Source organism: Triticum aestivum, chromosome 2B (genome assembly GCF_018294505.1).
Source record: "Triticum aestivum cultivar Chinese Spring chromosome 2B, IWGSC CS RefSeq v2.1, whole genome shotgun sequence".
NCBI classification, from domain to species: Eukaryota; Viridiplantae; Streptophyta; class Magnoliopsida; order Poales; family Poaceae; genus Triticum; species Triticum aestivum.
In genome coordinates, this window is record NC_057798.1 from 476714655 (window position 1) to 476735997 (window position 21343).

Genomic DNA, 21343 nt, shown 5'->3' on the forward strand with positions numbered 1-21343 from the left:
AGATATTCCTTTTGTCTTCGATGATGATTGTGTAGAAGCATTTGAAATACTTAAGAAAGCTTTGATTTCTGCACCTATTTTTCAGCCACCTAATTGGAGTTTACCCTTTGAAATGTGCGATGCTAGTGATTATGCCTTAGGTGCTGTTCTAGGACAAAGAGTTGATAAGAAACTAAATGTTATTCAATATGCTAGTAAAATTCTAGACAATGCCCAGAGAAATTATGCTACTACTGAAAAAGAATTTTTAGCAGTTGTATTTGCCTGTGATAAGTTCAGACCTTATAGTGTTGATTCTAAAGTAACTGTTCACACTAATCATGCTACTATTAAATATCTTATGGAAAAGAAAGATGCTAAACCTAGACTTATTATATGGGTTCTCCTACTACAAGAATTTGATTTGCATATTATTGATAGAAAGGGAGCTGAGAACCCCGTTGCAGACAACTTGCCTAGGTTAGAGAATGTTCTTGATGACCCACTTCCTATTGATGATAGCTTTCCTGATGAACAATTAGCTGTCATAAATGCTTCTCGTACTGTTCCATGGTATGCTGATTATGCTAATTACATTGTTGCTAAATTTATGCCACCTAGTTTCACGTATCAGCAAAAGAAAAAGTTTTCTATGATTTAAGACATTACTTCTGGGATGACCCACACCTTTATAAAGAAGGAGTAGATGGTGTTATTAGACAATGTGTACCTAAGCATGAACAGGAACAGATATGGAAGTGTCACTCCGAGGCTTATGGAGGACACCACGCTAGAGATAGAACTGCGCATAAGGTATTGCAATCCGTTTTTTATTGGCCTACTCTCTTCAAGGATGATCGTAAGTTTGTCTTGTCTTGCGATGAATGTCAAAGAATTGGTAATATTAGTAGACGTCAAGAAATGCCTATGAATTATTCACTTGTTATTGAACCATTTGATGTTTGGGGATTTGACTATATGGGACCGTTTCCTTCCTCTAATGGGTATACACATATTTTAGTTGTTGTTGATTACGTTACTAAGTGGGTAGAAGCTATTCCAATTATTAGTGCTGATCATAACACCTCTATTAAGATGCTTAAAGAAGTTATTTTTCCGAGGTTTGGAGTCCCTAGATACCTAATGACTGATGGTGGTTCACATTTTATTCATGGTGCTTTTCGTAAAATGCTTGCTAAGTATGATGTTAATCATAGAATTGCATCTCCATATCACCCACAGTCTAGTGGCCAAGTAGAACTGAGTAACAGAGAGCTTAAATTGATTTTGCAAAAGATTGTTAATAGATCTAGAAAGAATTGTTCCAAGAAACTTGATGATGCATTATGGGCTTATAGATTTGCATATAAAAATCCTATGGGTATGTCTCCATATAAAATGGTTTATGGAAAAGCATGTCACTTACCTCTCGAACTAGAACATAAGGCATATTGGGCCATTAAAGAGCTCAACTATGATTTCAAACTTGCCGGTGAGAAGAGGCTATTTGACATTAGCTCACTTGATGAGTGGAGAACCCAGGCCTATGAGAATGCCAAACTGTTTAAAGAAAAAGTTAAAAGATGGCATGACAAAAGGATACAAAATCGTGACTTTAATGTAGGTGATTATGTGTTGCTTTTCAACTCTCATTAAGATTTTTTGCAGGAAAACTCCTCTCTAAATGGGAAGGTCCTTACGTTATCGAGGAGGTCTATCATTCCGGTGCCATAAAAATCAACAACTTCGAAGGCACAAATCCGAAGGTGGTGAACAGTCAAAGGATCAAACATTATATCTCAGGTAATCCCATAATTTTGAAACTAATGTTATTGAAACCGTGACCCGGGAGGAATACATAAGGGACACTTTCCAGAATGTTTCAGACTCCGAAAAGGAATAGGTATGTGGTACGGTAAGTAAACCGACTCCAAAACAGTTCTAATAGCAGTTTTTCTCCATTTTGGAATATTTAAGAAAATAGGAAAATAAGAAGTAGTTCGGGAAGGACACGAGGCGTCCATGAGGGTGGAGGGTGCGCCCTACCCCCTAGGCGCGCCCCCTGCCCTGTGGGCACTTCGTGTGCTCTCTGGACTCCGTTTTCTTGCACGATACTTCTTTTGGTCGGTAAAAATTCATTATAAAATCTCCCGAAGGTTTTGACCACCATATCACGCAAATATCCTCTGTCTTTGTTTCGAGCTATTTTCTGTCAGATTTGTCAAGGCCAGGCATCATGTCGTCACCCTCCTCCAACAATGAAGGCAACGATGCTTGGCTAATGAAGATGGAGCTGAAGAGAGAAGAACCCGGGGAGATCAACAAGGATGATAGGATCAAGAAGGTCATGGAGGATCAAGCTTCGTCGGCAGAAGAACAAGACATCCATCAACCTCATCACAACCTTCTCACCCCAACTGAGATTGAAGCTTTCAAGATGATTGAGTTAGCTCACATACAAAACAAGTATCTCACACGTGAAAATATTTTGTTGAAGGAGCATATCACCGTACTCAAGGGCATTATCCGCAAACTGGAGGAGCTCCTACGCTCGATGTGCGACTATGCATCATCACCACCACCTTCTTCACCAGCAAAGGAGAACTGAACACATGGGTATGGGCACTCCCCTTGGCAAATGCCAAGCTTGGGGGAGGTGCCACAGTATCGTATCACCATCACACTCCTATCTTTACCGTTTTTCTTAGTTTGTTCCTTTTGGTAATATCTTGATCTAGTAGAATAAAGTTTTGGTACGATCTAGTTTGAGTTTTGCTTTATGATCCCTCTATGTAATTGAGTCCGTGAGCTATATATAATAAAGATTAGTCTTGAGTCAAGGGCTTTGCTACCTTGCTATGATCTTGAGGTAATAAAAGAAAGAATAAAAAGAAATAAAGGGATCATACGGATCTTATGAAGAGTAATGACTTCACATATTAAGAGTATGATGAATAAAAGTTGTTGAGAGTTGGCAAACATAGTTTCGGTCATCGTTGCAATTAATAGGAAGTAACAAAGAAAGAGAGGTTTTCACATATAAATATACTATCTTGGACATCTTTTATGATTGTGAGCACTCATTAAAATATGACATGCTAAAGAGTTGATGTTGGACAAGGAAGACAACGTAATGGGTTATGTTTTCTTATATCCGAAATAAAGTATATTGTCATGGATCATCCAACATGTTGAGGTTGCCTTTCCCACTCATGCTAGCCAAACTCTTTGCACTAAGTAGAGATACTACTTGTGCTTCAAAAATATCCTTAAATCTGGTTTTGCCATGAGAGTCCACCATATCTACCTATGGATTGAGTAAGATCCTTCAAGTAAGTTGTCATGATGCATGCAATAAAAATTGCTCTCTGAATATGTATGACTTATTAGTGTGGAGAAAATAAGCTTTATACGATCTTGTGATATGGAAGCAATAAAAGAGATGGACTGCATAATAAAGGTCCATATCACAGGTGGCAATATAAAGTGAAGTTCTTTTGCATTAAAATTTCGTGCATCCAACCATAAAAGCACACGACAACCTCTGCTTCCCTCTGCAAAGGGCCTATCTTTTACTTTTGTCCTATACCTTTTACTAGAGTCATGGTGATCTTCACCTTTCCCTTTTTACATTTTATCCTTTGGCAAGCACCTTGTGTTGGAAAGATCCTGATATATATATCCAATTGGATGTAAGTTAGCATGAACTATTATTGTTTACATTACCCTTGAGGTAAAAGGTTGGGAGGCAACACTATAAGCCCCTATCTTTCTCTATGTCCGATTACAACTTCATACCCATAAGTATTGCGTGAGTATTAGCAATTGTGAAAGACTAAATGATAGTTGAGTATGTGGACTTGCTGAAAAACTCTTATATTGACTCTTTCCGATATTATGATAAATTGCAATTGCTTCAATGACTGAGATTATAGTTTGTTAGTTTTCAATGAAGTTTCTGATTCATACTTGACATTGTGAATAGATTGTTACTTTAGCATAAGAAATCATATGACAATATATATATATATATATATATGTTGCTGTTATAAGAATGATCGTGATGCCCTCATGTCCGTATTTTATTTTATCGACACCTCTATCTCTAAACATGTGGACATATTTTTTGATTTCAGCTTCCGCTTGAGGACAAGAGAGGTCTAAGCTTGGGGGAGTTGATACGTCCATTTTGCATCATGCTTTTATATCGATAGTTATTTCATTATGGGATGTTATTACACGTTATGTCACAATAGTTATGTCTATTCTCTCTTATTTTACAAGGTTTACATGAAGAGGGAGAATGCCGACAGCTGGAATTCTGGGCTAGAAAAGGAGCAAATATTATAGACCTATTCTGCACAACTCCAAAAGTCCTGAAACTCCACGGAAGTTATTTTTGGAATTAATAAAAATACTGAGCGAAGAAAGTACTAGTGGGGGCCCACACCCTGGCCACGAGGGTGGGAGCGCGTCCCCTGCCTCGTGGGCCCCCTGGTGGTCCTCCGGCGGCCATCTTATGCTATATGAAGTCTTTTACCCTGGAGAAAATCATAAGCAAGCTTTCGGGACGAAACACCGCCGCCACGAGGCGGAACCTTGGCGGAACCAATCTAGGGCTCCAGCGGAGCTGTTCTGCCGGGGAAACATCCCTCCGGAAGGGGGAAATCATCACCATTGTCATCACCATCGATCCTATCATTGGGAGGGGGTCAATCTCCATCAACATCTTCACCAGCACCATCTCCTCTCAAACCCTAGTTCATCTCTTGTATCCAATCTTTGTCCCAAAACCTCAGATTGGTACCTGTGGGTCACTAGTAGTGTTGATTACTCCTTGTAGTTGATGTTGGTTAGTTTATTCAGTGGAAGATCATATGTTCAGATCCTATATGCATATTAATACCCCTCAGATTATGAACATGAATACGATTTGTGAGTAGTTACGTTTGTTCCTGAGGACATGGGAGAAGTCTTGCTATAAGTAGTCATGTGAATTTGGTATTCGTTCGATATTTTGATGAGATGTATGTTGTCTCTCCTCTAGTGGTGTTATGTGAATGTCGACTACATGACACTTCACCATTGTTTGGGCCTAGAGGAAGGCATTGGCAAGTAATAAGTAGATGACGGGTTGCTAGAGTGACAGAAGCTTAAACCCTAGTTTATGCGTTGCTTCGTAAGGGGCTGATTTGGAACCATATGTTCATGCTATGGTTCGATTTACCTTAATACTTCTTTTGTAGTTGCGGATGCTTGCAATAGGGGTTAATCATAAGTGGGATGCTTGTCCAAGAAAGGGCAGTACCCAAGCACCGATCCACCCACATATCAAATTATCAAAGCAACGAACACGAATCATATGAGCGTGATGAAAACTAGCTTGACGATAATTCTCATGTGTCCTTGGGAGCGCTTTTCCTTCATATAAGAATTTGTCCAGGCTTGTACTTTGCTACAAAAAGGATTGGGCCACCTTGTTGCACCTTATTTACTTTTGTTACTTGTTACCCGTTACGAATTACCTTATCACAAAACTATCCATTATCGATAATTTCAATGCTTGCAGAGAATAGCTTACTGAAAATCGCTTGTCATTTCCTTCTGCACCTCATTGGGTTCGACCCTCTTACTTATATAAAGGACTACGATAGATCCCCTACACTTGTGGGTCATCACATACCCATTGGGGAACATCAACTACATTTTCACCCACAAGATAACTTCCCTCATAGCTAGCCTTCCAAGATTGAACCATGCCTTTGGCTTCGTCCAGTTCTGCTTTCCTTTCGGTTCTTGCATGTTTTGTAATGGTCTATCACATAGAGTCTCCTGATCGACTCTAGCCTTAGTATTATCCTTTGACTTCCCCTCTATGCCCAACAATGTACCAAAAAGGGCCTTGGCGATATTCTTTCCAGTGTGAATCACGTCGATGTTGTGTGGGCAAAGGAGGTCTTTGAAGTAAGGCAGATCCCACAAGCATGTCTTGTGAGTCCTTGCGTGTTTCGTAATTATACCCCTTGAAATACCTTGGACGCTCTGGATCTGGCTCGAGAGTGTTTAACTGATCCAGGGTCTCTTGGCCTGTCAACGCAGGTGGTGCAGAGTTTTTGACAACTCTACCTTTGATGAAGTTCTTCTTGTCTTTCCTGAACTTATGGCAAGGATCCAGGAACTGTCTATGCAAGTCGAAGCAAGAAAACTTGCGACCCGCCTGCATCCAATGAAACCGAAGAGCTGCCTTGCATGTGGGGCACGGGAACCTTCCATGCACACACCAGCCAAGGAATAGCGCATACGCAGGCAAGTCATGCATCGAGTACATGTACTAGACATGCATTATGAAGTTCTTTTTGCTAGTGGCATCGTATGTCTTGAACCCATTATCCCAAGCTTCTTCCAATTCATCCTTAAGCGGTTGGATGTACACATTTATATTCTTCCCCGGATAGTTGGGCCCTGGAATTATCAATGCCGGGAAAATGTTCTTTCTTTGCATAATCTGTCTGAGGGGAAGATTGAGTGGAATGACAAATACGGGCAACAACTGTATTGGGTTGCCGTCAGACCAAACACATTGAACCCATTCATGCTGATGGCGACTCGAGGATGCCTTGGATCTGCCTTTTTTGCTCATCTAATGCATTGAAGCGCTTCCACGCAGAACCATCCGATGTGTGTAGCATCATCAGATTTCCATCTGCATCTAGTTCGGTTCTTTTGCCCATTTTGTGCCATGTCATTTGTCTTGCCGTCTCTTCGACCATGAAAAGACATTGAAGTCTTGGTACGATTGGAAAATACAGAAGAACATTAATGGGGATTTTGGTCTGCGTCTTCTCACCCATACCGTTGTCTACCACAACATACCTGGAAGACTTGCAAATGGAACAATAGTTCAAGTACACATACTCAAGCATAAATAAGGCACATCCTTTATCATAGGCATGTATCTTCTCATAGGGCATCTTAAGTGCATGGAGGATTTTGTCTAACTCATACAGGTTTGCAGGCATTACATGGCCTTTGGGTAGAAAGCATCCAAATATTATCATCACCGTGTCATAGCATTCTCTGCCCAAGTTGAATTGAGCCTTCAGAGCCATTACTTGTGAGATGACGTCTAGCTGACAAAGCTTAGTGTGCTCGTGGAGAGGACGTTTTGAAGACTCCAACATTTCACTGAAGGCCTTTGCAGATTCCTCCATCTCATCGTCCGAATCCCGAGCATCATCAAAGTCTTGCACCATGTCTTCCATCCCGGTACCATGCTCGTCGGTGCAACGACAAACCACCTCAGCTCTGGCATGTTGGGAAGACTCACCATGAAATGTCCACACCGTATAACCGGGCGTAAAACCACTCTTCTACAGGTGTTTGCCCATTTCTTCCTCTGTCCTCTTGTGCCAATTGTCGCACCAGACATAGGGGCACCAGGTTATCTTCTGGCCACTTGCAAATGCGGCTCTCACAAACCCCTTGTTTTTTGTTAACCATTCATTGGTCATGTCTTTCTGACTAGTGTGACCGGTGTACATCCATGCACGATCACTCATCTTGCCTAGCCACTAGACACACAGGAAACACATATATAATTTACCATGTATATATTCATCAGTTAATCTAGTTTGTCAATTTTATTATGTCCATGCAACCTACACTCTAATAGGTAAAGATAGGTCCTAATCCCACCCGGGTATGTGTAGATTGGGTTCGTTTTCCTATGCTCTTCTCCAGATTCGACGCAAAATTTCAGCAGCACCTCCCCGCTCTTCTCCTGATACACATCTCTGCAATAAATAAAGAGGGTGTGTACCAGGAGAACAACAGGGAAGCACTGACAAAATTTATGCGCCGGATCTGAAGCAGAGCATATGGGAAAATGAACCCAATCTACACATACTCGGGATGTCCATGGATAACGATGGACAATTCGAAAGAATCGCGGTTATAAATATGCAAAGGCATGCATATTTATAACTGTAACCCTTTCGAACAGGAGACGCATACTAGTCACGCATACTGATGATTGAACACACCTATAGCTAGCAAGTTTCATCGGCACGAAGACCGGAATAGAGCAAATAATTAAGGGGGGGAGGAGATGTCATTTGTGCTCACCCACGAATGCAGGGGCGGAGCTCGTTGAACACCAAACCCTCGCAGCGACGAAACAACTGCACATCTAAATCCAAATATGAGTAACATAGCTCGTCGTGCTGGTAGTGCCTGCGGCACATTATCCTGTCGAACACCTTCACTTTGAGCATGGTGCGGGTGCTGTCATAGCTTAAGATGCAGATGTGCCCGAGCTGAAGGTCATCAGCATGGGCGAACTGCTTCCATCCGTGCACGAGATACATGTGGCCATCGGCATCGAACACTACATCCACATCCCACAAGTAACAGTTCTCGGGGCCGATGGTGGTCGAACACCTTGGCAAATTTGTCTGGCAGCCTCTGTGATGAGGATTAAAAGCCAAGTTTTGAAACTTCAAACAACCAAACTGACTCATGACAAAAATCAGAGCGTAGAAAGAGAAATGAAAGACGAAATAGTACATAGTGAGAGGTTGTGCAACTAGGATGATTCTCTATACTAGCTTTTTTAATGAATTGGAGAGATTGATCGTGAAGAACTCTAAAGCCATTGGTGTGTTGTGGTCATTTCCATACATTCTGCTACAGCGCAACAACCCTTCTTATGACCACAAGACACCAATGGTGGTCAGAAGAATAGTTGTTGTGTTGTAGCAGAATGTATGGAAACGACCGCAAGACACCAATGGCTTTCGAGTTCTTCACCATCATCCTCTCAAATTCGTTAAAAAAGCTGTTATAGAATATCATCCTAGTTGCACAACCTCTCACTATGTATTGTTTCGTCTTTGGTTTCTCTTTCTACCCTTTGATTTTTTGTCATGAGTCAGTTTGGGTGTTTCAAGTTTCAACACTTAGCTTTTAATCCTCATCGCAGAGGCTGCAAGACAAATTCATCAAGGTGTTCGACCGCCATCGGCCCAGAGAACTATTGCTGCAGGAAGACGGGCTTCTTCTTCTTCTTCTTCTTCTTCTTCTTCTTCTTCTTCTTCTTCTTCTTCTTCTTCTTCTTCTAGAGTCATACTTTGTTCTAGGTATTGAGTTGTAATATTGAGTTGTAAGTAAATAGAAGTGTGATGATCATCACTATTCATTATTAGAGCATCTCCCAGTCAGAAAAGGATGATGGAGACTATGATTCCCCCACAAGTCGGGACGAGACTTCAGACAAATATATAAAGAAAACAAAAAGTGAGGCCAAAAAGAGCCTAAGAAAAAAAAGGGAAGAAAAAATGAGAGAAAAAGAGAGAAGGGGCATGCAAATACCACACTTGTGCTTCAGAGTAGCATCATGTTTTTCATATAGAGAGCCCCCTATGTTGTCACTTTCATATACTAGTGGGAATTTTTCATTATAGAGTTAGATGCACACCCACATAGTTTCAGTTTGAGCTTTCATACACTTATAGATCTTAGTGCATCTGTTGCATGGCAATCCCTACTCCTCGCATTGATGTCAATTGATGGGCATCTCCATAGCCCATTGATTAGGCATATCAATGTGAGACTTTCTTACTTTTTGTCTTCTCCAAATTAATCTCTAACACCGTATTCTATTCCACCCATAGTGCTATATCCATGGCTTGCGCTCATGTATTGCGTGGGGGTTGAAAAGGCTGAAGTGTGTTAAAAAGTATGAACCAATTGATTGGCTGACACCGGGGTAGTACATGATAAATACTTTGTGTTAAGAAGATGGAGCATGACAAGACTATATGATTTTGTAGGGATAGTGTTCTTTAGCATTGATATTTTGAAATACATGACTGTTTGTTCTGATGCCTGAGTACTAGTGTCTTTATGCCAAATTATAGACTATTGCTTTGAATCACACATGTCTTAATATTCATGCCATGATTAGACATATGATCAAGATTATGCTAGGTAGCATTCTACATCAAATTTTTTTCATTTACCTACTCGAGGACGAGCAGGAATTAAGCTTGGGGATGCTGATACGTCTCTGTCGTATCTATAATTTTTGATTGTTTCATGCCAATATTATACAACTTTCACATACTTTTGGCAACAATTTAAATGATTTATTGGACTACCATATTGATCTAGTGTCAGTTCCTGTTTGTTGCATGTTTTTTATTTCATAGAATATCCATATCAAACAAAGTCCAAACGCGATAAAAATTTACGGAGATTTATTTTGGAATATATGTGATTTTTGGGAGTTGGAATCAACGCAAACGGAGGCCCACGGCCTCCACACCCATCAGGGCGCGCCTAGATGTCTTGTGGGCTCTCCTTAAGTCGGTTGGGGCTCTTCTTCGGGCGCAAAAAAGATAATTTATGTAAAAAAAATCGTGTAAAAAATTCATCGCAATCGGAGTTATGGATCTCCGGGAATTTAAGAAACCGTGAAGAGCCAGAAAATAGAAACGCAAAATAGATGATAACAAAGAGGGAGATCCAATTTTGGAGGGGTCCTGCCCCTCCGCCGCCATGGCAACCATGGACCAGAGGTGGAACTCTCCTCCCATCTAGGGGGGAGGCCATGGAGGAAGAAGGACGAGGGGGGGGGCTCTCCCCCTCTCTCCTGGTGGCGCCGGAATGCCACCGGGGCAAACATCGTGTGACGGGTATCTACTCCAACAACTTCATCATCTTCACCAACATCTGCATCACCTTTCCCCATCTATCTACAATGATCCACTCTCCCGCAACCCGTTTTACCCTCTACTCTAACATGGCGCTTTATGCTTCATATTATTATCCAATGATATGTTGTCATCCTATGATGCTCAAGTAGATTTTTGTTGTCCTACCGATAATTGGTGAATTGCTATGATTGGTTTAATTTGCTTGCGGTTATGTTGTTGTGCTTTGGTGCCCATCATATGAGTGTGTGTGTGTGGATCACACTATAGGGTGAGTTGTATGTTGATAGGACTATGCATTGGAGGGAAAGGGTGACACAAGCTTCTTCCTACCATAGAAATTGATGCATACGGGATTGAAGGGGGCCAATATATATTTTAATGCTATGGCTGAGTTTTACCTTAATGAACGTTAGTAGTTGCGGATGCTTGCTAATATTTCCAATCATAAGTGCATAGAATTTCAAGTAAGGAACGACATGCTAGCAGTGGCCTCTCCCACATAAAAACTTGCTATCAGTCTAGTAATGTAGTCAATTGCTTAGGGACAATTCCGCAAATCCGACCACTACTAATGCACACTCGCGATACTAGTTTATTGTACTTTAATTAGAACAACACCTACTTTTTATTGTTACGTTCTTTGTTTTCTTGCAAACCTATCCTACCACACGTACAAAGTACTTGTAGTTTTATTCTTGTTCTAGGTAAAGCAAACGTTAAGCGTGCGTAGAGTTGTATCGGTGGCCGACAGAACTTGAGGGAATATTTGTTCTACCTTTATCTCCTCTTTGGGTTCGACACTCTTATTTATCGAAAAGGGCTACAAATGATGCCCTATACTTGTGGGCTATCAGGCATCTCCGACATTTTGTTCTCCAGGGAGGCGATTTGCTACGCAGATCGTGACTGCCAGCATTTCTGGTCTACATCATGACTTGATGGTCGCTGATTCTATTAGCTCCTGGGTTTAAACAAGTTTGCACCGCTGAGACAGAAGCCCAGATGTGGCAACAAGATTTGTTTATGGCACGCTGCTGGTGAATGCAGAAGGAAGAAAACTTCGACACCCTAAGAATTTGGATGTAATTTTTAATTTAGGTAGGGTGTTTTTGTAAGGATTGTACTACTTGCTAGATGGCCTTTAGACTTTTAAAAAAAAGATTGTGGTTGTTGCTATCAAGTTTTAATGTGATACATGTGCGCGTGTATAGTCCACCGGCTGATTCTTTTGTTCAACCATAATGCATACTTGGTTGTGATGATCTTCATTGTTTGGTCACCCCAATTAGATGAAAATCCTTGTCTAGGCCATCTCTGATCGGACACAATCATGATTGTGTAAAGACGTTTATCTCTGTTTAAAGGCATAGCCGTGGAAAAAATTATTTTATTCGGAGTGTTAATTGTATATATTGCAATGGTTAGGCCGTGGTTGTCTTTTTTGTACTCTACTGAATAATTAATAAAAATGGTTGTATCCATAATTATGATGTGATGCAGAGGCCGGGGGTTTTAACCTTCATTGCAAAAAAGAAAAGACAAAGGGAAAATAAACTTTATAAAACCCCGGCCTAACCATAAGTTTATTTTCACACAAAGGGAAAATAAACTTTATAAAGACAAAGGGAGTATAATTTTACCAACTGGTGGGATGTATGTGTGAACATAAGTTTTCCAGACCTAAATGACATATAAGAAAATTTACAATTGCCATGCATAACAAACTAAATCTGCCACATTTTAAAGCAAATAAGAAAACTTAACAATTATGTTTGAACGTAAGTTGCCATTGTTTACTAAGATGATGTCAAAAATTGTATTGGAACGAAAAATTATGAAATAGTCTTATGAAAACAAATTTGCCGTGGATGTTCAAAATAAATTTGCCATGGTGTAAAAAAGAAATTTACAATTGTTTCTTCAATGAATGTGTACAAAAAGGAATGTTGTCTTTTCAACAAAAAATTGCCATGTTCCAAAAATAGTTAACCACGTTAAAAAATTATGGACCAGGGTTCAAAAATAGATTTCACATGGTCTAAATATAAATCTACCATGGCAGAGAACGAAAAACAATATACCATGTATTATTCAGTAAATTTGATATGGTCCAATTTTTTTTGTCATGGCCCACTAAATAAATTTGTCATGGTGCAAACAAAAGAAATTCGCCATGATCTACAATAAAAACATAATTTGTCATGCCATCTACTATAAAAATGTCATGATCCACATGGACTACTTGTCATTGTGCTAAAAATGATATTAATGGCAAACTATGTGTAAGTTTACCATGATGGCAAATATAGTGTGAAATTGCTATGATGCACACGAGATACTTGCCAGATGCTAGAAAATGACAATAATGACGAAATGTGTGTAAGTTTGGCAAGATGGCATGTTTAGTGTTAAATGGCCATGATGTATGCAAGCTAATTACCGTGATGCTAAAAAGGCATCAAATGTAGTTTTACACACTAATTTGACATGATGCAAAAAAGTTATCATATCAAAAAATGTGTGTAAAGTTGCCATGATTGCATACACACTACTTGCTTGCATCTATATTTTTCTGCTTTTGCTTTGCGACGGTTTGGTTGTCACATCTACTATTCGTGTGGTGGCATCTTCATATTTGTTGTCATGGTTACTTAAGAATCATTTTTGCCATGGAAACTTAAAGCATGTTGTCCTGTTAATCGAAATCTCACCCGTAGCATTATTCCAAAGGCGAGTACTAGGCGTCGGTCGGCCGGCCGAAATTCGGACGACCGTGAGCTAGCCGTTTGATTGGTCTCCGTGACCCGTCAGATGCAACCCCCCTTGGATCTTCTTGTCCCCACCCTGACTAGGTCAACGCATGGGGGATTCCCATTTCTTCTTCCCCGATCAAGTCCGACGACACCCCCAGCACGACACCCGCCCCTCGGCTCACCTCCTCCTCCTCCGGTTGCAGCACCGCCACGTGCCTCGCCGCATTTGTGCCTCTCGACGCCGCAACCATTAGCATTGAAGCACACATGCTTTTGTGAAGCTCCAGTTTCTGTCGTTGCAGCTTTCCATCGGCGGGTTCCAACAGGTAGCGCTCGTGGTTGTAGCATTCATGACGTCGTCGCCTCTGGTTTTGCCGCCATCACGCCACCGTGTTCATGAACAAAAACTCGGTAGAAGAAACAATATTTGTCGGCGGTAGCAAAAAACATAAGCAGTCACAACACAAAATGACAATGGTTTGAGCAAAAAATGCATCGCCGCCTACGGTCGCAACAAAAGACCTCACCGAATCCAGCAAAAGAATTGTCGATTTTACCAAAACAAAAGGTTGGTGCCAGCAAAATGACCCGTATCGTCATCCAGTTCCAGCGTTGTGTGTGTGGATGCAACTTTTTTGTTGGCCGGTTCCAGCAGAAACAATTATTGCTTGCAACATCGGAGGCCGCTGTGTCCACCCGACGGTAGCAGCTAGTTGCAGCTTTATGCCCAGCCAGTTCCAGCAAAAAACTTACTGGTTGTAGCACTGGGGGCATTGTCTTCATCACCCAGAAGTGCTACTCGCCCATGGCCTCCTCTGCCCCCAGTTGCAGCATCGTCCCCACCACACTGCCTCACCATATCTGTGGGAGAGGAAGGAGCCATGCGAATGCCACAACGTTTGGGAGGCAGGAGCTGCACGAGCACCGCGTTGGGAAGCCGCTCGCCGGAAAAGATTGCCATGCGTGTGGGCTGACCATGGCCGGGGTTCGGAGGTGGAGGAGGGATGAGAGAGACGGGCGACCAAATGTGTGGCTACGCTGCGGTGAGGAGGGATAAGACGAAGGAGAGAAGAGAGAAAGCGGTGTGCGTGGGGCCCAGAGCTACGTGACCCGCGTGCACGAGCCGCGAGGCACAAGCGCGTTAGCGAGCGAGGCAACCGGACGAATATTTGTTAAGAGCTAAGATTCAAAGAGCTCTTCTACATAGATGATAATTTTGTGCCCGACGCCCGCCTGATACTACGTGACAGCACCAACAGCGTTTAGGCAAAAAATAATAATTCAAAGCTGATCCTAGTGCAGTTGGGAAGGAAATATCGTCGTAGATGGTGTCGTATGTGAAGCAATTTCAAGATTCAAATGCAGTCTAGATGGTTTCAATACTCGAAATTACTTCACTCACCTCCCACCCAACGCTGTCATGTATTGTCAGATTTGCTTCTCACGATCACGCAGATTGTGTCGTTCGTGAAGCAATTTCGGGATCAAATGCGGTCCAGATGGTTTCATTACTGCCAACGTGGGATTTCTTGCAAATTCCTGAACACTTAATTCCTAAACGCTTAATAAACACCTTGGTAAGTTGTTTTTATCAGCTAAATACTCCTCCGTCTCATAATGTAAGACGTATTTTGACATTAGTATAGTGTCAAAAAAACATCTTACATTAAGGGACGGAGGGAGTAGTAATTACCTCGTCTCAGAATATAAGAGACGGAGGTATTTTTTTCAGTTTAAAATTAAACTGAAAAATGTCTTATATTTTGAGACCGAGGTAGCGCTGTAGAAAGATTCTACGTCGTAGTCATTTCTTGTAGCTGCCGAGGATGGGGCGTCGACCCGTTGGCTTGGCAGCTGAGGTTGCTGCTAGCCCATCCGAATTCAAATCCCGACTTGAACGCGTGATGCTCGCGGAGTTTCTTCTATAAATAAATGCCAACGAGGGTTAGCCTTGGTTGGTCTCTTTTTTTTCTTTCTTGTAGCTGCCCGCAAAGTAGGCGAGGCAACCTACCAGGGGTGCGTTGGTGTACGTGGTGGGCTCCGACCGCGCATAGTCGGCGCGGTCATCCGGGAACGCGTCGTTCTGGTCCGGCCCGCCGACGATGGCGCCGGTATGCACGTTGGGATTAGGGCCGCTGGCGTAGAGGTAGCTCTGGAAACCCTCCTGGCAGCCGATGTGCGCCGGGTGCGCGGCCATGGACGGCATGGAGGACGCCCTGTGGTGTATCCTCTGCGGGGAGCGCGCACCGTAGCCCACCATGTAGGACATCCCCAGCGGGTTGTCGCCTAGCACGTAGTCCACCTGCCTCTTGGCCAGTGCCCTCAGGGACTTGTAGGTGACGGGGAGGTTCTGGCAGGAGAAGGCGTGGTTGGAGACGGCCATGTACTTGGCGTAGGTGGTGAGCAGGAAGCTCGCGGAGGCGACGTACTGCAGGTTGGCGTTGCCCGACCGGTGCATCAGCCCGCCCGGCGTGTACGGCGTCGTGGACGAAGGGGAGCTGGACTTGGGCAGGACGCGGCAGATGAACTCCTCCGCTTGACGCGTGAAGGGTTCCAGCCTTTTGTCCCCGTCCAACAGGGCTCTCTGCTCGGACCGGACGGACGCAATTTGTTAGCTGGGTGGAACTTGATGGCATATTGGCATTGAAGGGTTGCATGGTGTGTTTCAGTTACCCGTGACAGAAGAACGCGCGCTCCGGCGAGCTTGTTGTCCCAGCTGAACATGTCGACGCCGTCGTTGGCGCCGAGGGAGATGAGGTCGTTGAGGTAGGAGCTGTTCTTCGTCGCCCAGAGCAGCCATGCGGATCCCCATAGGAGCTCGTCCTGCACACCGTGCACGCAAAATCGTGACAGGAAACACGCAGGAGCACTATATAAGGATTTTCAATTCGTTGCACGGCGTGATCTTTTGAAGGATTTGACTTGCACCTTGTAGCCGGAGTAGGACGGGTAGTAGTTGCTCACGCCGCCGCCGACGTGGTCGCTGTACTTCCCCTGATGCTGCCAAGCGAACGCCATTACGTCCCTGGCCGCCGCGACCAGCCTCCTGGAGTAGTCCGGGTCGGCGGCCTTGAAGACCAGGCTGGCTGCGGCGAGCGCGGCCGCGGTCTCCCCTGCGACGTCGGACCCCGGGGCGGACGCCGACACCTCGTACACATTCCGCGGCGTGTCCATGTCCTCCGGCCGCTCCCAGCAGCGGTGGTCGGCGTCGGCGTCGCCCACTCCGACGTAGAGTTTGCCCGGGGTCGTCTTGGCGGCCTTCAGGAGGTAGTCCGTCGCCCACCGTACAGCGGCGCGCGCGTCGTGAACGCGCCCCTCCATCCGCCCACCGTACTCGATGATGCTCCACGACAGCATGGTCGTGGTGAACGCCGTGGGGAAATTGAACTTGACGTTGTCGCCGCCGTCGTAGTAGCCGCCGGTGAGGTCGACCTGCCGCCCAAGTACGCCCATCCACCATAGCCGAGTCAACAAAAGTCAAATTCTAGGTCAGCACGTTGACCACAACCAAGCATGTGCCACAAGTAGAAGCGGCACAGTGCGTGCGAGACGTCGCTTGCTCACGTTTGCGGCCGAGCCGTCGGACATGGCGGAGTTGGACCTCCACTTGACGGCCTGGTCCGCCGGCAGGCGGCCGGACCTCTGCCCCTGGAAGAAGAGCAACGACTTGGTGAGCGCGTCGGTGTAGTCAGGGTGTCCGGCGGCAAGGACGTGGCTGGAGAGCCAGACGAGGGAGAAGGCAAGAAACACAGCCACGGGTGAGCGTGATGATGATGCCAAAGCAGCCGAATTGCTCATCTTCTCTCCCGACTGCTACCGCCTGGGCTAATGCGACATTGCAGTGCATGGCCATGATTTATAGAGTACATGCGACGAGCTAGGAGAAGCTCGCTGCAACGACGTCTAGGATTTCGCCAAATTAATCTGGAGCCAGGTTGCAGTTGTTTATGTTATCTCATGAGCTCTCGAGATCCTACACCGGAACGCGAGCTGGGTCACAGCGATGGATCATGGGGTCGAAGTATCTAATCTAACAGACCCAGGGGATGTTATATAATGGGCAAGGAACACTTGGTTCTGGATTGTTGCTGTGAAAGTGATCGGTTCTCGTAATCGCTCTGTCCTGAAAACTATGTATATAATTGAGTCTCCACATCTTCTTTGGGAGTGCGTTCTCCTCTCGATCGGTGTGGTGCCTCCGGGTCGTGCGATCCTTGGCAGCCTATCTGGTGGTGCTCGCGTACTATCTTAAGGGTTACTCAAAGGTGGCCATGGTAATCGACGGAGAGGGAGAAGCGTAAATGTGGCAATCTTGACCGGCCTTGCTGCCGGTACAGGCTACATCAGAACAGAAAAAGGCGCACACTCATCTGTAATGTAGGTCATCTCGTGGCCCAATCCAATTTGCGACTGCTCTGCGTGTGCAACTGAAGCATGTCTGACTGAACTCTGCATGTTTGGTCATGCAAAATAAATAAATAAGAAGCACGTGATTACTACCCCTTCCGTCCCAAAATATACTGCCTACTACATCTTTTAGTCAAACTTTGTAAAATTTAAGCAAATTTATAGAAAAATGTATGGGAAAAGATTACCATCAACCGGCCGATTGCAGCGGCCGCGTCGGCCACCTTGCCTGAATGACACATGTCAAGTGAGGGCCTATATATCATCCTATATGCAACAGGGACTATGCTTTTGAAACATAAGCGGTGTTGCAATGATCTATGATGGGTTTATGTTTTGCAACAAAACCTATCTTGCGAAAAATTCTGCAACAAGATCTTAGTTGAAAAAAAAATTGAAACAAAACTTCAATTGCAAAATATTTCTGCAACAAAACAGTTGTTGCAAGAAAAATCTGCAACAATATCCGTGTTGCGGAAATAATTCTGCAACAGGAGCCGTGTTGCAATGGTGAAGGCACGTCGGCCGATCAATGAGCCAGATCCGACGGCTGGCGACCTTGCTGATCTTTTAAAAAGATCAGCCGGCGGACGCGTAGCACGCCCCAAAATATATCAACATTTAGAATAACAAATCAATACCATTACATTCATCATGAAATATATTTTTCATGCGGTATATGTTTATTGTAATTTTTTGTCGGTAGTTTACCAAGCTAACCGCTTGGTAATGTTGTATATAATTGATATTGCAGATATAGATATTTGGTCTACCAAGCGCCCCTCTCCCTCCCGGGGTGCCCCCGCGGGCGACCCAAGAGGAACTCTAGCCCGCCGCCGCAACCCTCCCCCACCTTGCTCTCCCTCCGCTGCCGCCGAAGGGCGTCACCAAGCAAAGCCCACGCGGTGCCGTCGGCAGCGGGGCCTGGTCTCTCTCCCTTTTGATTCAGACGGGGTGGCGCGAGACGCCAGATCAGGCGGAGGCTCGCGCGGCGGCTGGGTGCGCACCCGTCGTCGGCTGTGAGCTTGGGGCGACTCGGGCGGGAGGAGCGGTGTCGGCGGTGGTCCAGGAGGAAGCAGTGGCTCGAGGAGGAAGGTAGTCGTCCAGGCAGCGGCTCGAGGGGGCTTCCTCCCGTCTGGACCTGGGCCTGCGCAGGGGCGGCGGCTCGGCTTGTCATGGTTGTGGCTGGAGGATAGAGGGGGTACCGGAGTAGCCGCCCCGTGGAGAAAGTGGATGGTGGTGCGGTGGATGTGCGACTCTTGTGGCGGAGGATGGCGGATTGTGGTGTTGTCTCTCTCGCCGGTGAGGCTCGAGGCGACATGTGTGGTGGGGTTGTCCTTGGCCGTGGGGCATGGTGCCGGGCGAGCGCTGCTCCGGTGACACTGGCCAGTGCGATGGTGGCACACTGCCTCCTCTCGGTTGTAGGCGGTCTTGGCACTGGTGGCCTAGGCCCGGCGGGCATGTTGGCTTGGATGCTTGGTTGTTGATGGTGGTCTTGGCGGTGGGTGGTTTCAGCTCCGTGTGCGAGGTGGTGGCGGAGATGGTGGAGGCAGTTGTGCTGCGTGATGTGACGCCTCCTATAGTGTTGGTCGACCTGATTGAGCAGCTCCAGAACTTTGGGTTTTTGTGATCTTGGGCTGGGAGAGATCCCTGCTTCGTGACGCCGAGGCTAGCAACGACGACGTCCATGGGCGTCGTCCCCTCCTTGGAGGTGTTGCTTTGGCCCCGATTCGACTCCCTCCCTCGTGCTCAGGGGAAACCCTTGGTCCGAGCTCTGGACCAGGCAGCTGCAACGTCATAGCGTCGTTCCCTCCTTGGAGGCGCCGTCTTGTAGCTCGAGGAGTCCCGATGGCATGGCTCTAGTCAGTGTCGGCTACTACTCTGGGCATGGGCCTCTAGGGCACAATGTACACCATCGTCGGCGCCCTCCCGACGACATCATCTTTAGGTCTTCCTAGGCCATGTCGTCCACTTGTCGACTTCTTCTTGGCGCAAAGGGTGGGGTAAGTTGGTATGTGTTGTCATCGAGTCTTGGCCTTGTTGTAGAGGTCTCCAGCGTCGGTTGTGATGTGACTCAGTTGCTATGTGGCTTGCCTCGCTCATTGCCTTTGGCATGAGGTTGACATAGGTGTAGCATGTATCGTAGTTCACGTGGTGGGTATGTTCGGTGGATGTGAATGCTAATCCCTGTGATTGGCGTGGTAATGGCCGAAAAGCGTTGTATCCGGCTTCTTTGCGGCTTCTTCTTTATTTTTGCCTGATAAAACATAGTTTTATTCCATGGTAATATTGCTAAAATGATATATGATACGCATGCTTATGCATATTATAGAAAAAAAGGATATAGATATCTTTCTTAGAACACTCGTCCGTTATACTTTTTGCGTTAATAGTTTATTCACTGTAAACAAAGTAATCAATTATTGCAAGCCAGAAGTAGTTAATTATCGGATTCCATGATATTTCCAAAAACAAGAACTCAGTTTGTTTGTACATAAATACTACCTCCTCCGTTCTTAAATATAAGTCTTTTCAAAAAAATTAATATGGACTATATACGGAACAAAATGAGTGAATCTACTTTCTAAAGTCTATATACATCTGTATGTAGTTCGTATTAAATCTCTAAAAAAACTTATGTTTAGAAACAGAGAGAGTAACTAATTGTTCAATTCTATTGAAAAGAAAAAAACACTAATTGTTCTTTGTTTTAATATTTGTTCAACTCCGCCCAAATCATATATGGTCCTCGATGGCCATCTAAGTATATTGTCGCCACTCCTCCGGAATTTAAAAGAAGTAATTTATCTGGTTGAATTTCGTACAAATAATTAGTAAAGCTTGGCAGATCAATATAATATACTTCCTCCGTTCTTAAATATCTGTCTTTCTAGATATTTCAACAAATGACTACATACAGAGCAAAATGAGTGAATCTTTACTCTAAAATATGTCTATATACATCCGTATGTGATAATCCATTTGAATCTTTAGAAAGACCTATATGTAGGAATGGAGAGAGTGCTAAATAAAATATCCAAAAGCACAGATGAATTGCAAAACATGATTTAAAGCTTGGCAGATAGTAAAATATAATTTGCGAAAATATCCAGATGTACACGATAAATTACAAAAAATATATTCCACTAGCTTGGGTCAGCGTGATCTGCTACGAAACTGAGGCATTTATATGCATAAAAAAAGGCGTGGACGGTAGGAGTCGAACCTACGCGGGCAAAGCCCATATGATTTCTAGTCATACCCAATAACCACTCTGGCACGTCCACCGCTTGTGTTTGGGACTGCGCCCAGCTTAATATATATGGCGTTATTGTCAGGCCTATGATCTCCATAATCCGCAGCGCTAAACGTGACTGTCGTGTTTCGTACTTCGCGGTCAGCATTATGACAGCAAAACATATTACTCCCTCCGTCCGGAAATACTTGTCGGACAAATGGATGTATCTAGATGTATTTTAGTTGCAGATA

The 21343-nt window shown here is 44.4% G+C and overlaps 1 protein-coding gene and 1 non-coding gene across 2 annotated transcripts; both read right to left on the bottom strand.

Moving 5' to 3' along the window:
• Nucleotides 1-14936: 14936 nt before the first annotated feature.
• On the bottom strand, nucleotides 14937-17251 carry LOC123041429 (endoglucanase 11-like). The gene is made up of 4 exons (XM_044464039.1): nucleotides 17012-17251; nucleotides 16376-16879; nucleotides 16121-16270; nucleotides 14937-16031 (listed from the first exon to the last, which is right to left on the bottom strand). The coding sequence occupies exons 1-4, from the start codon at nucleotides 17243-17245 to the stop codon at nucleotides 15393-15395; spliced, it is 1527 nt and encodes a 508-aa protein (XP_044319974.1). The 5' UTR covers nucleotides 17246-17251; the 3' UTR covers nucleotides 14937-15392.
• A 3808-nt stretch (nucleotides 17252-21059) lies between these two features.
• TRNAS-AGA (transfer RNA serine (anticodon AGA)) lies at nucleotides 21060-21141 on the bottom strand. Its single transcript has one exon. It is a non-coding gene; the product is annotated as a tRNA-Ser (tRNA).
• Between the last annotated feature and the right edge of the window lie 202 nt (nucleotides 21142-21343).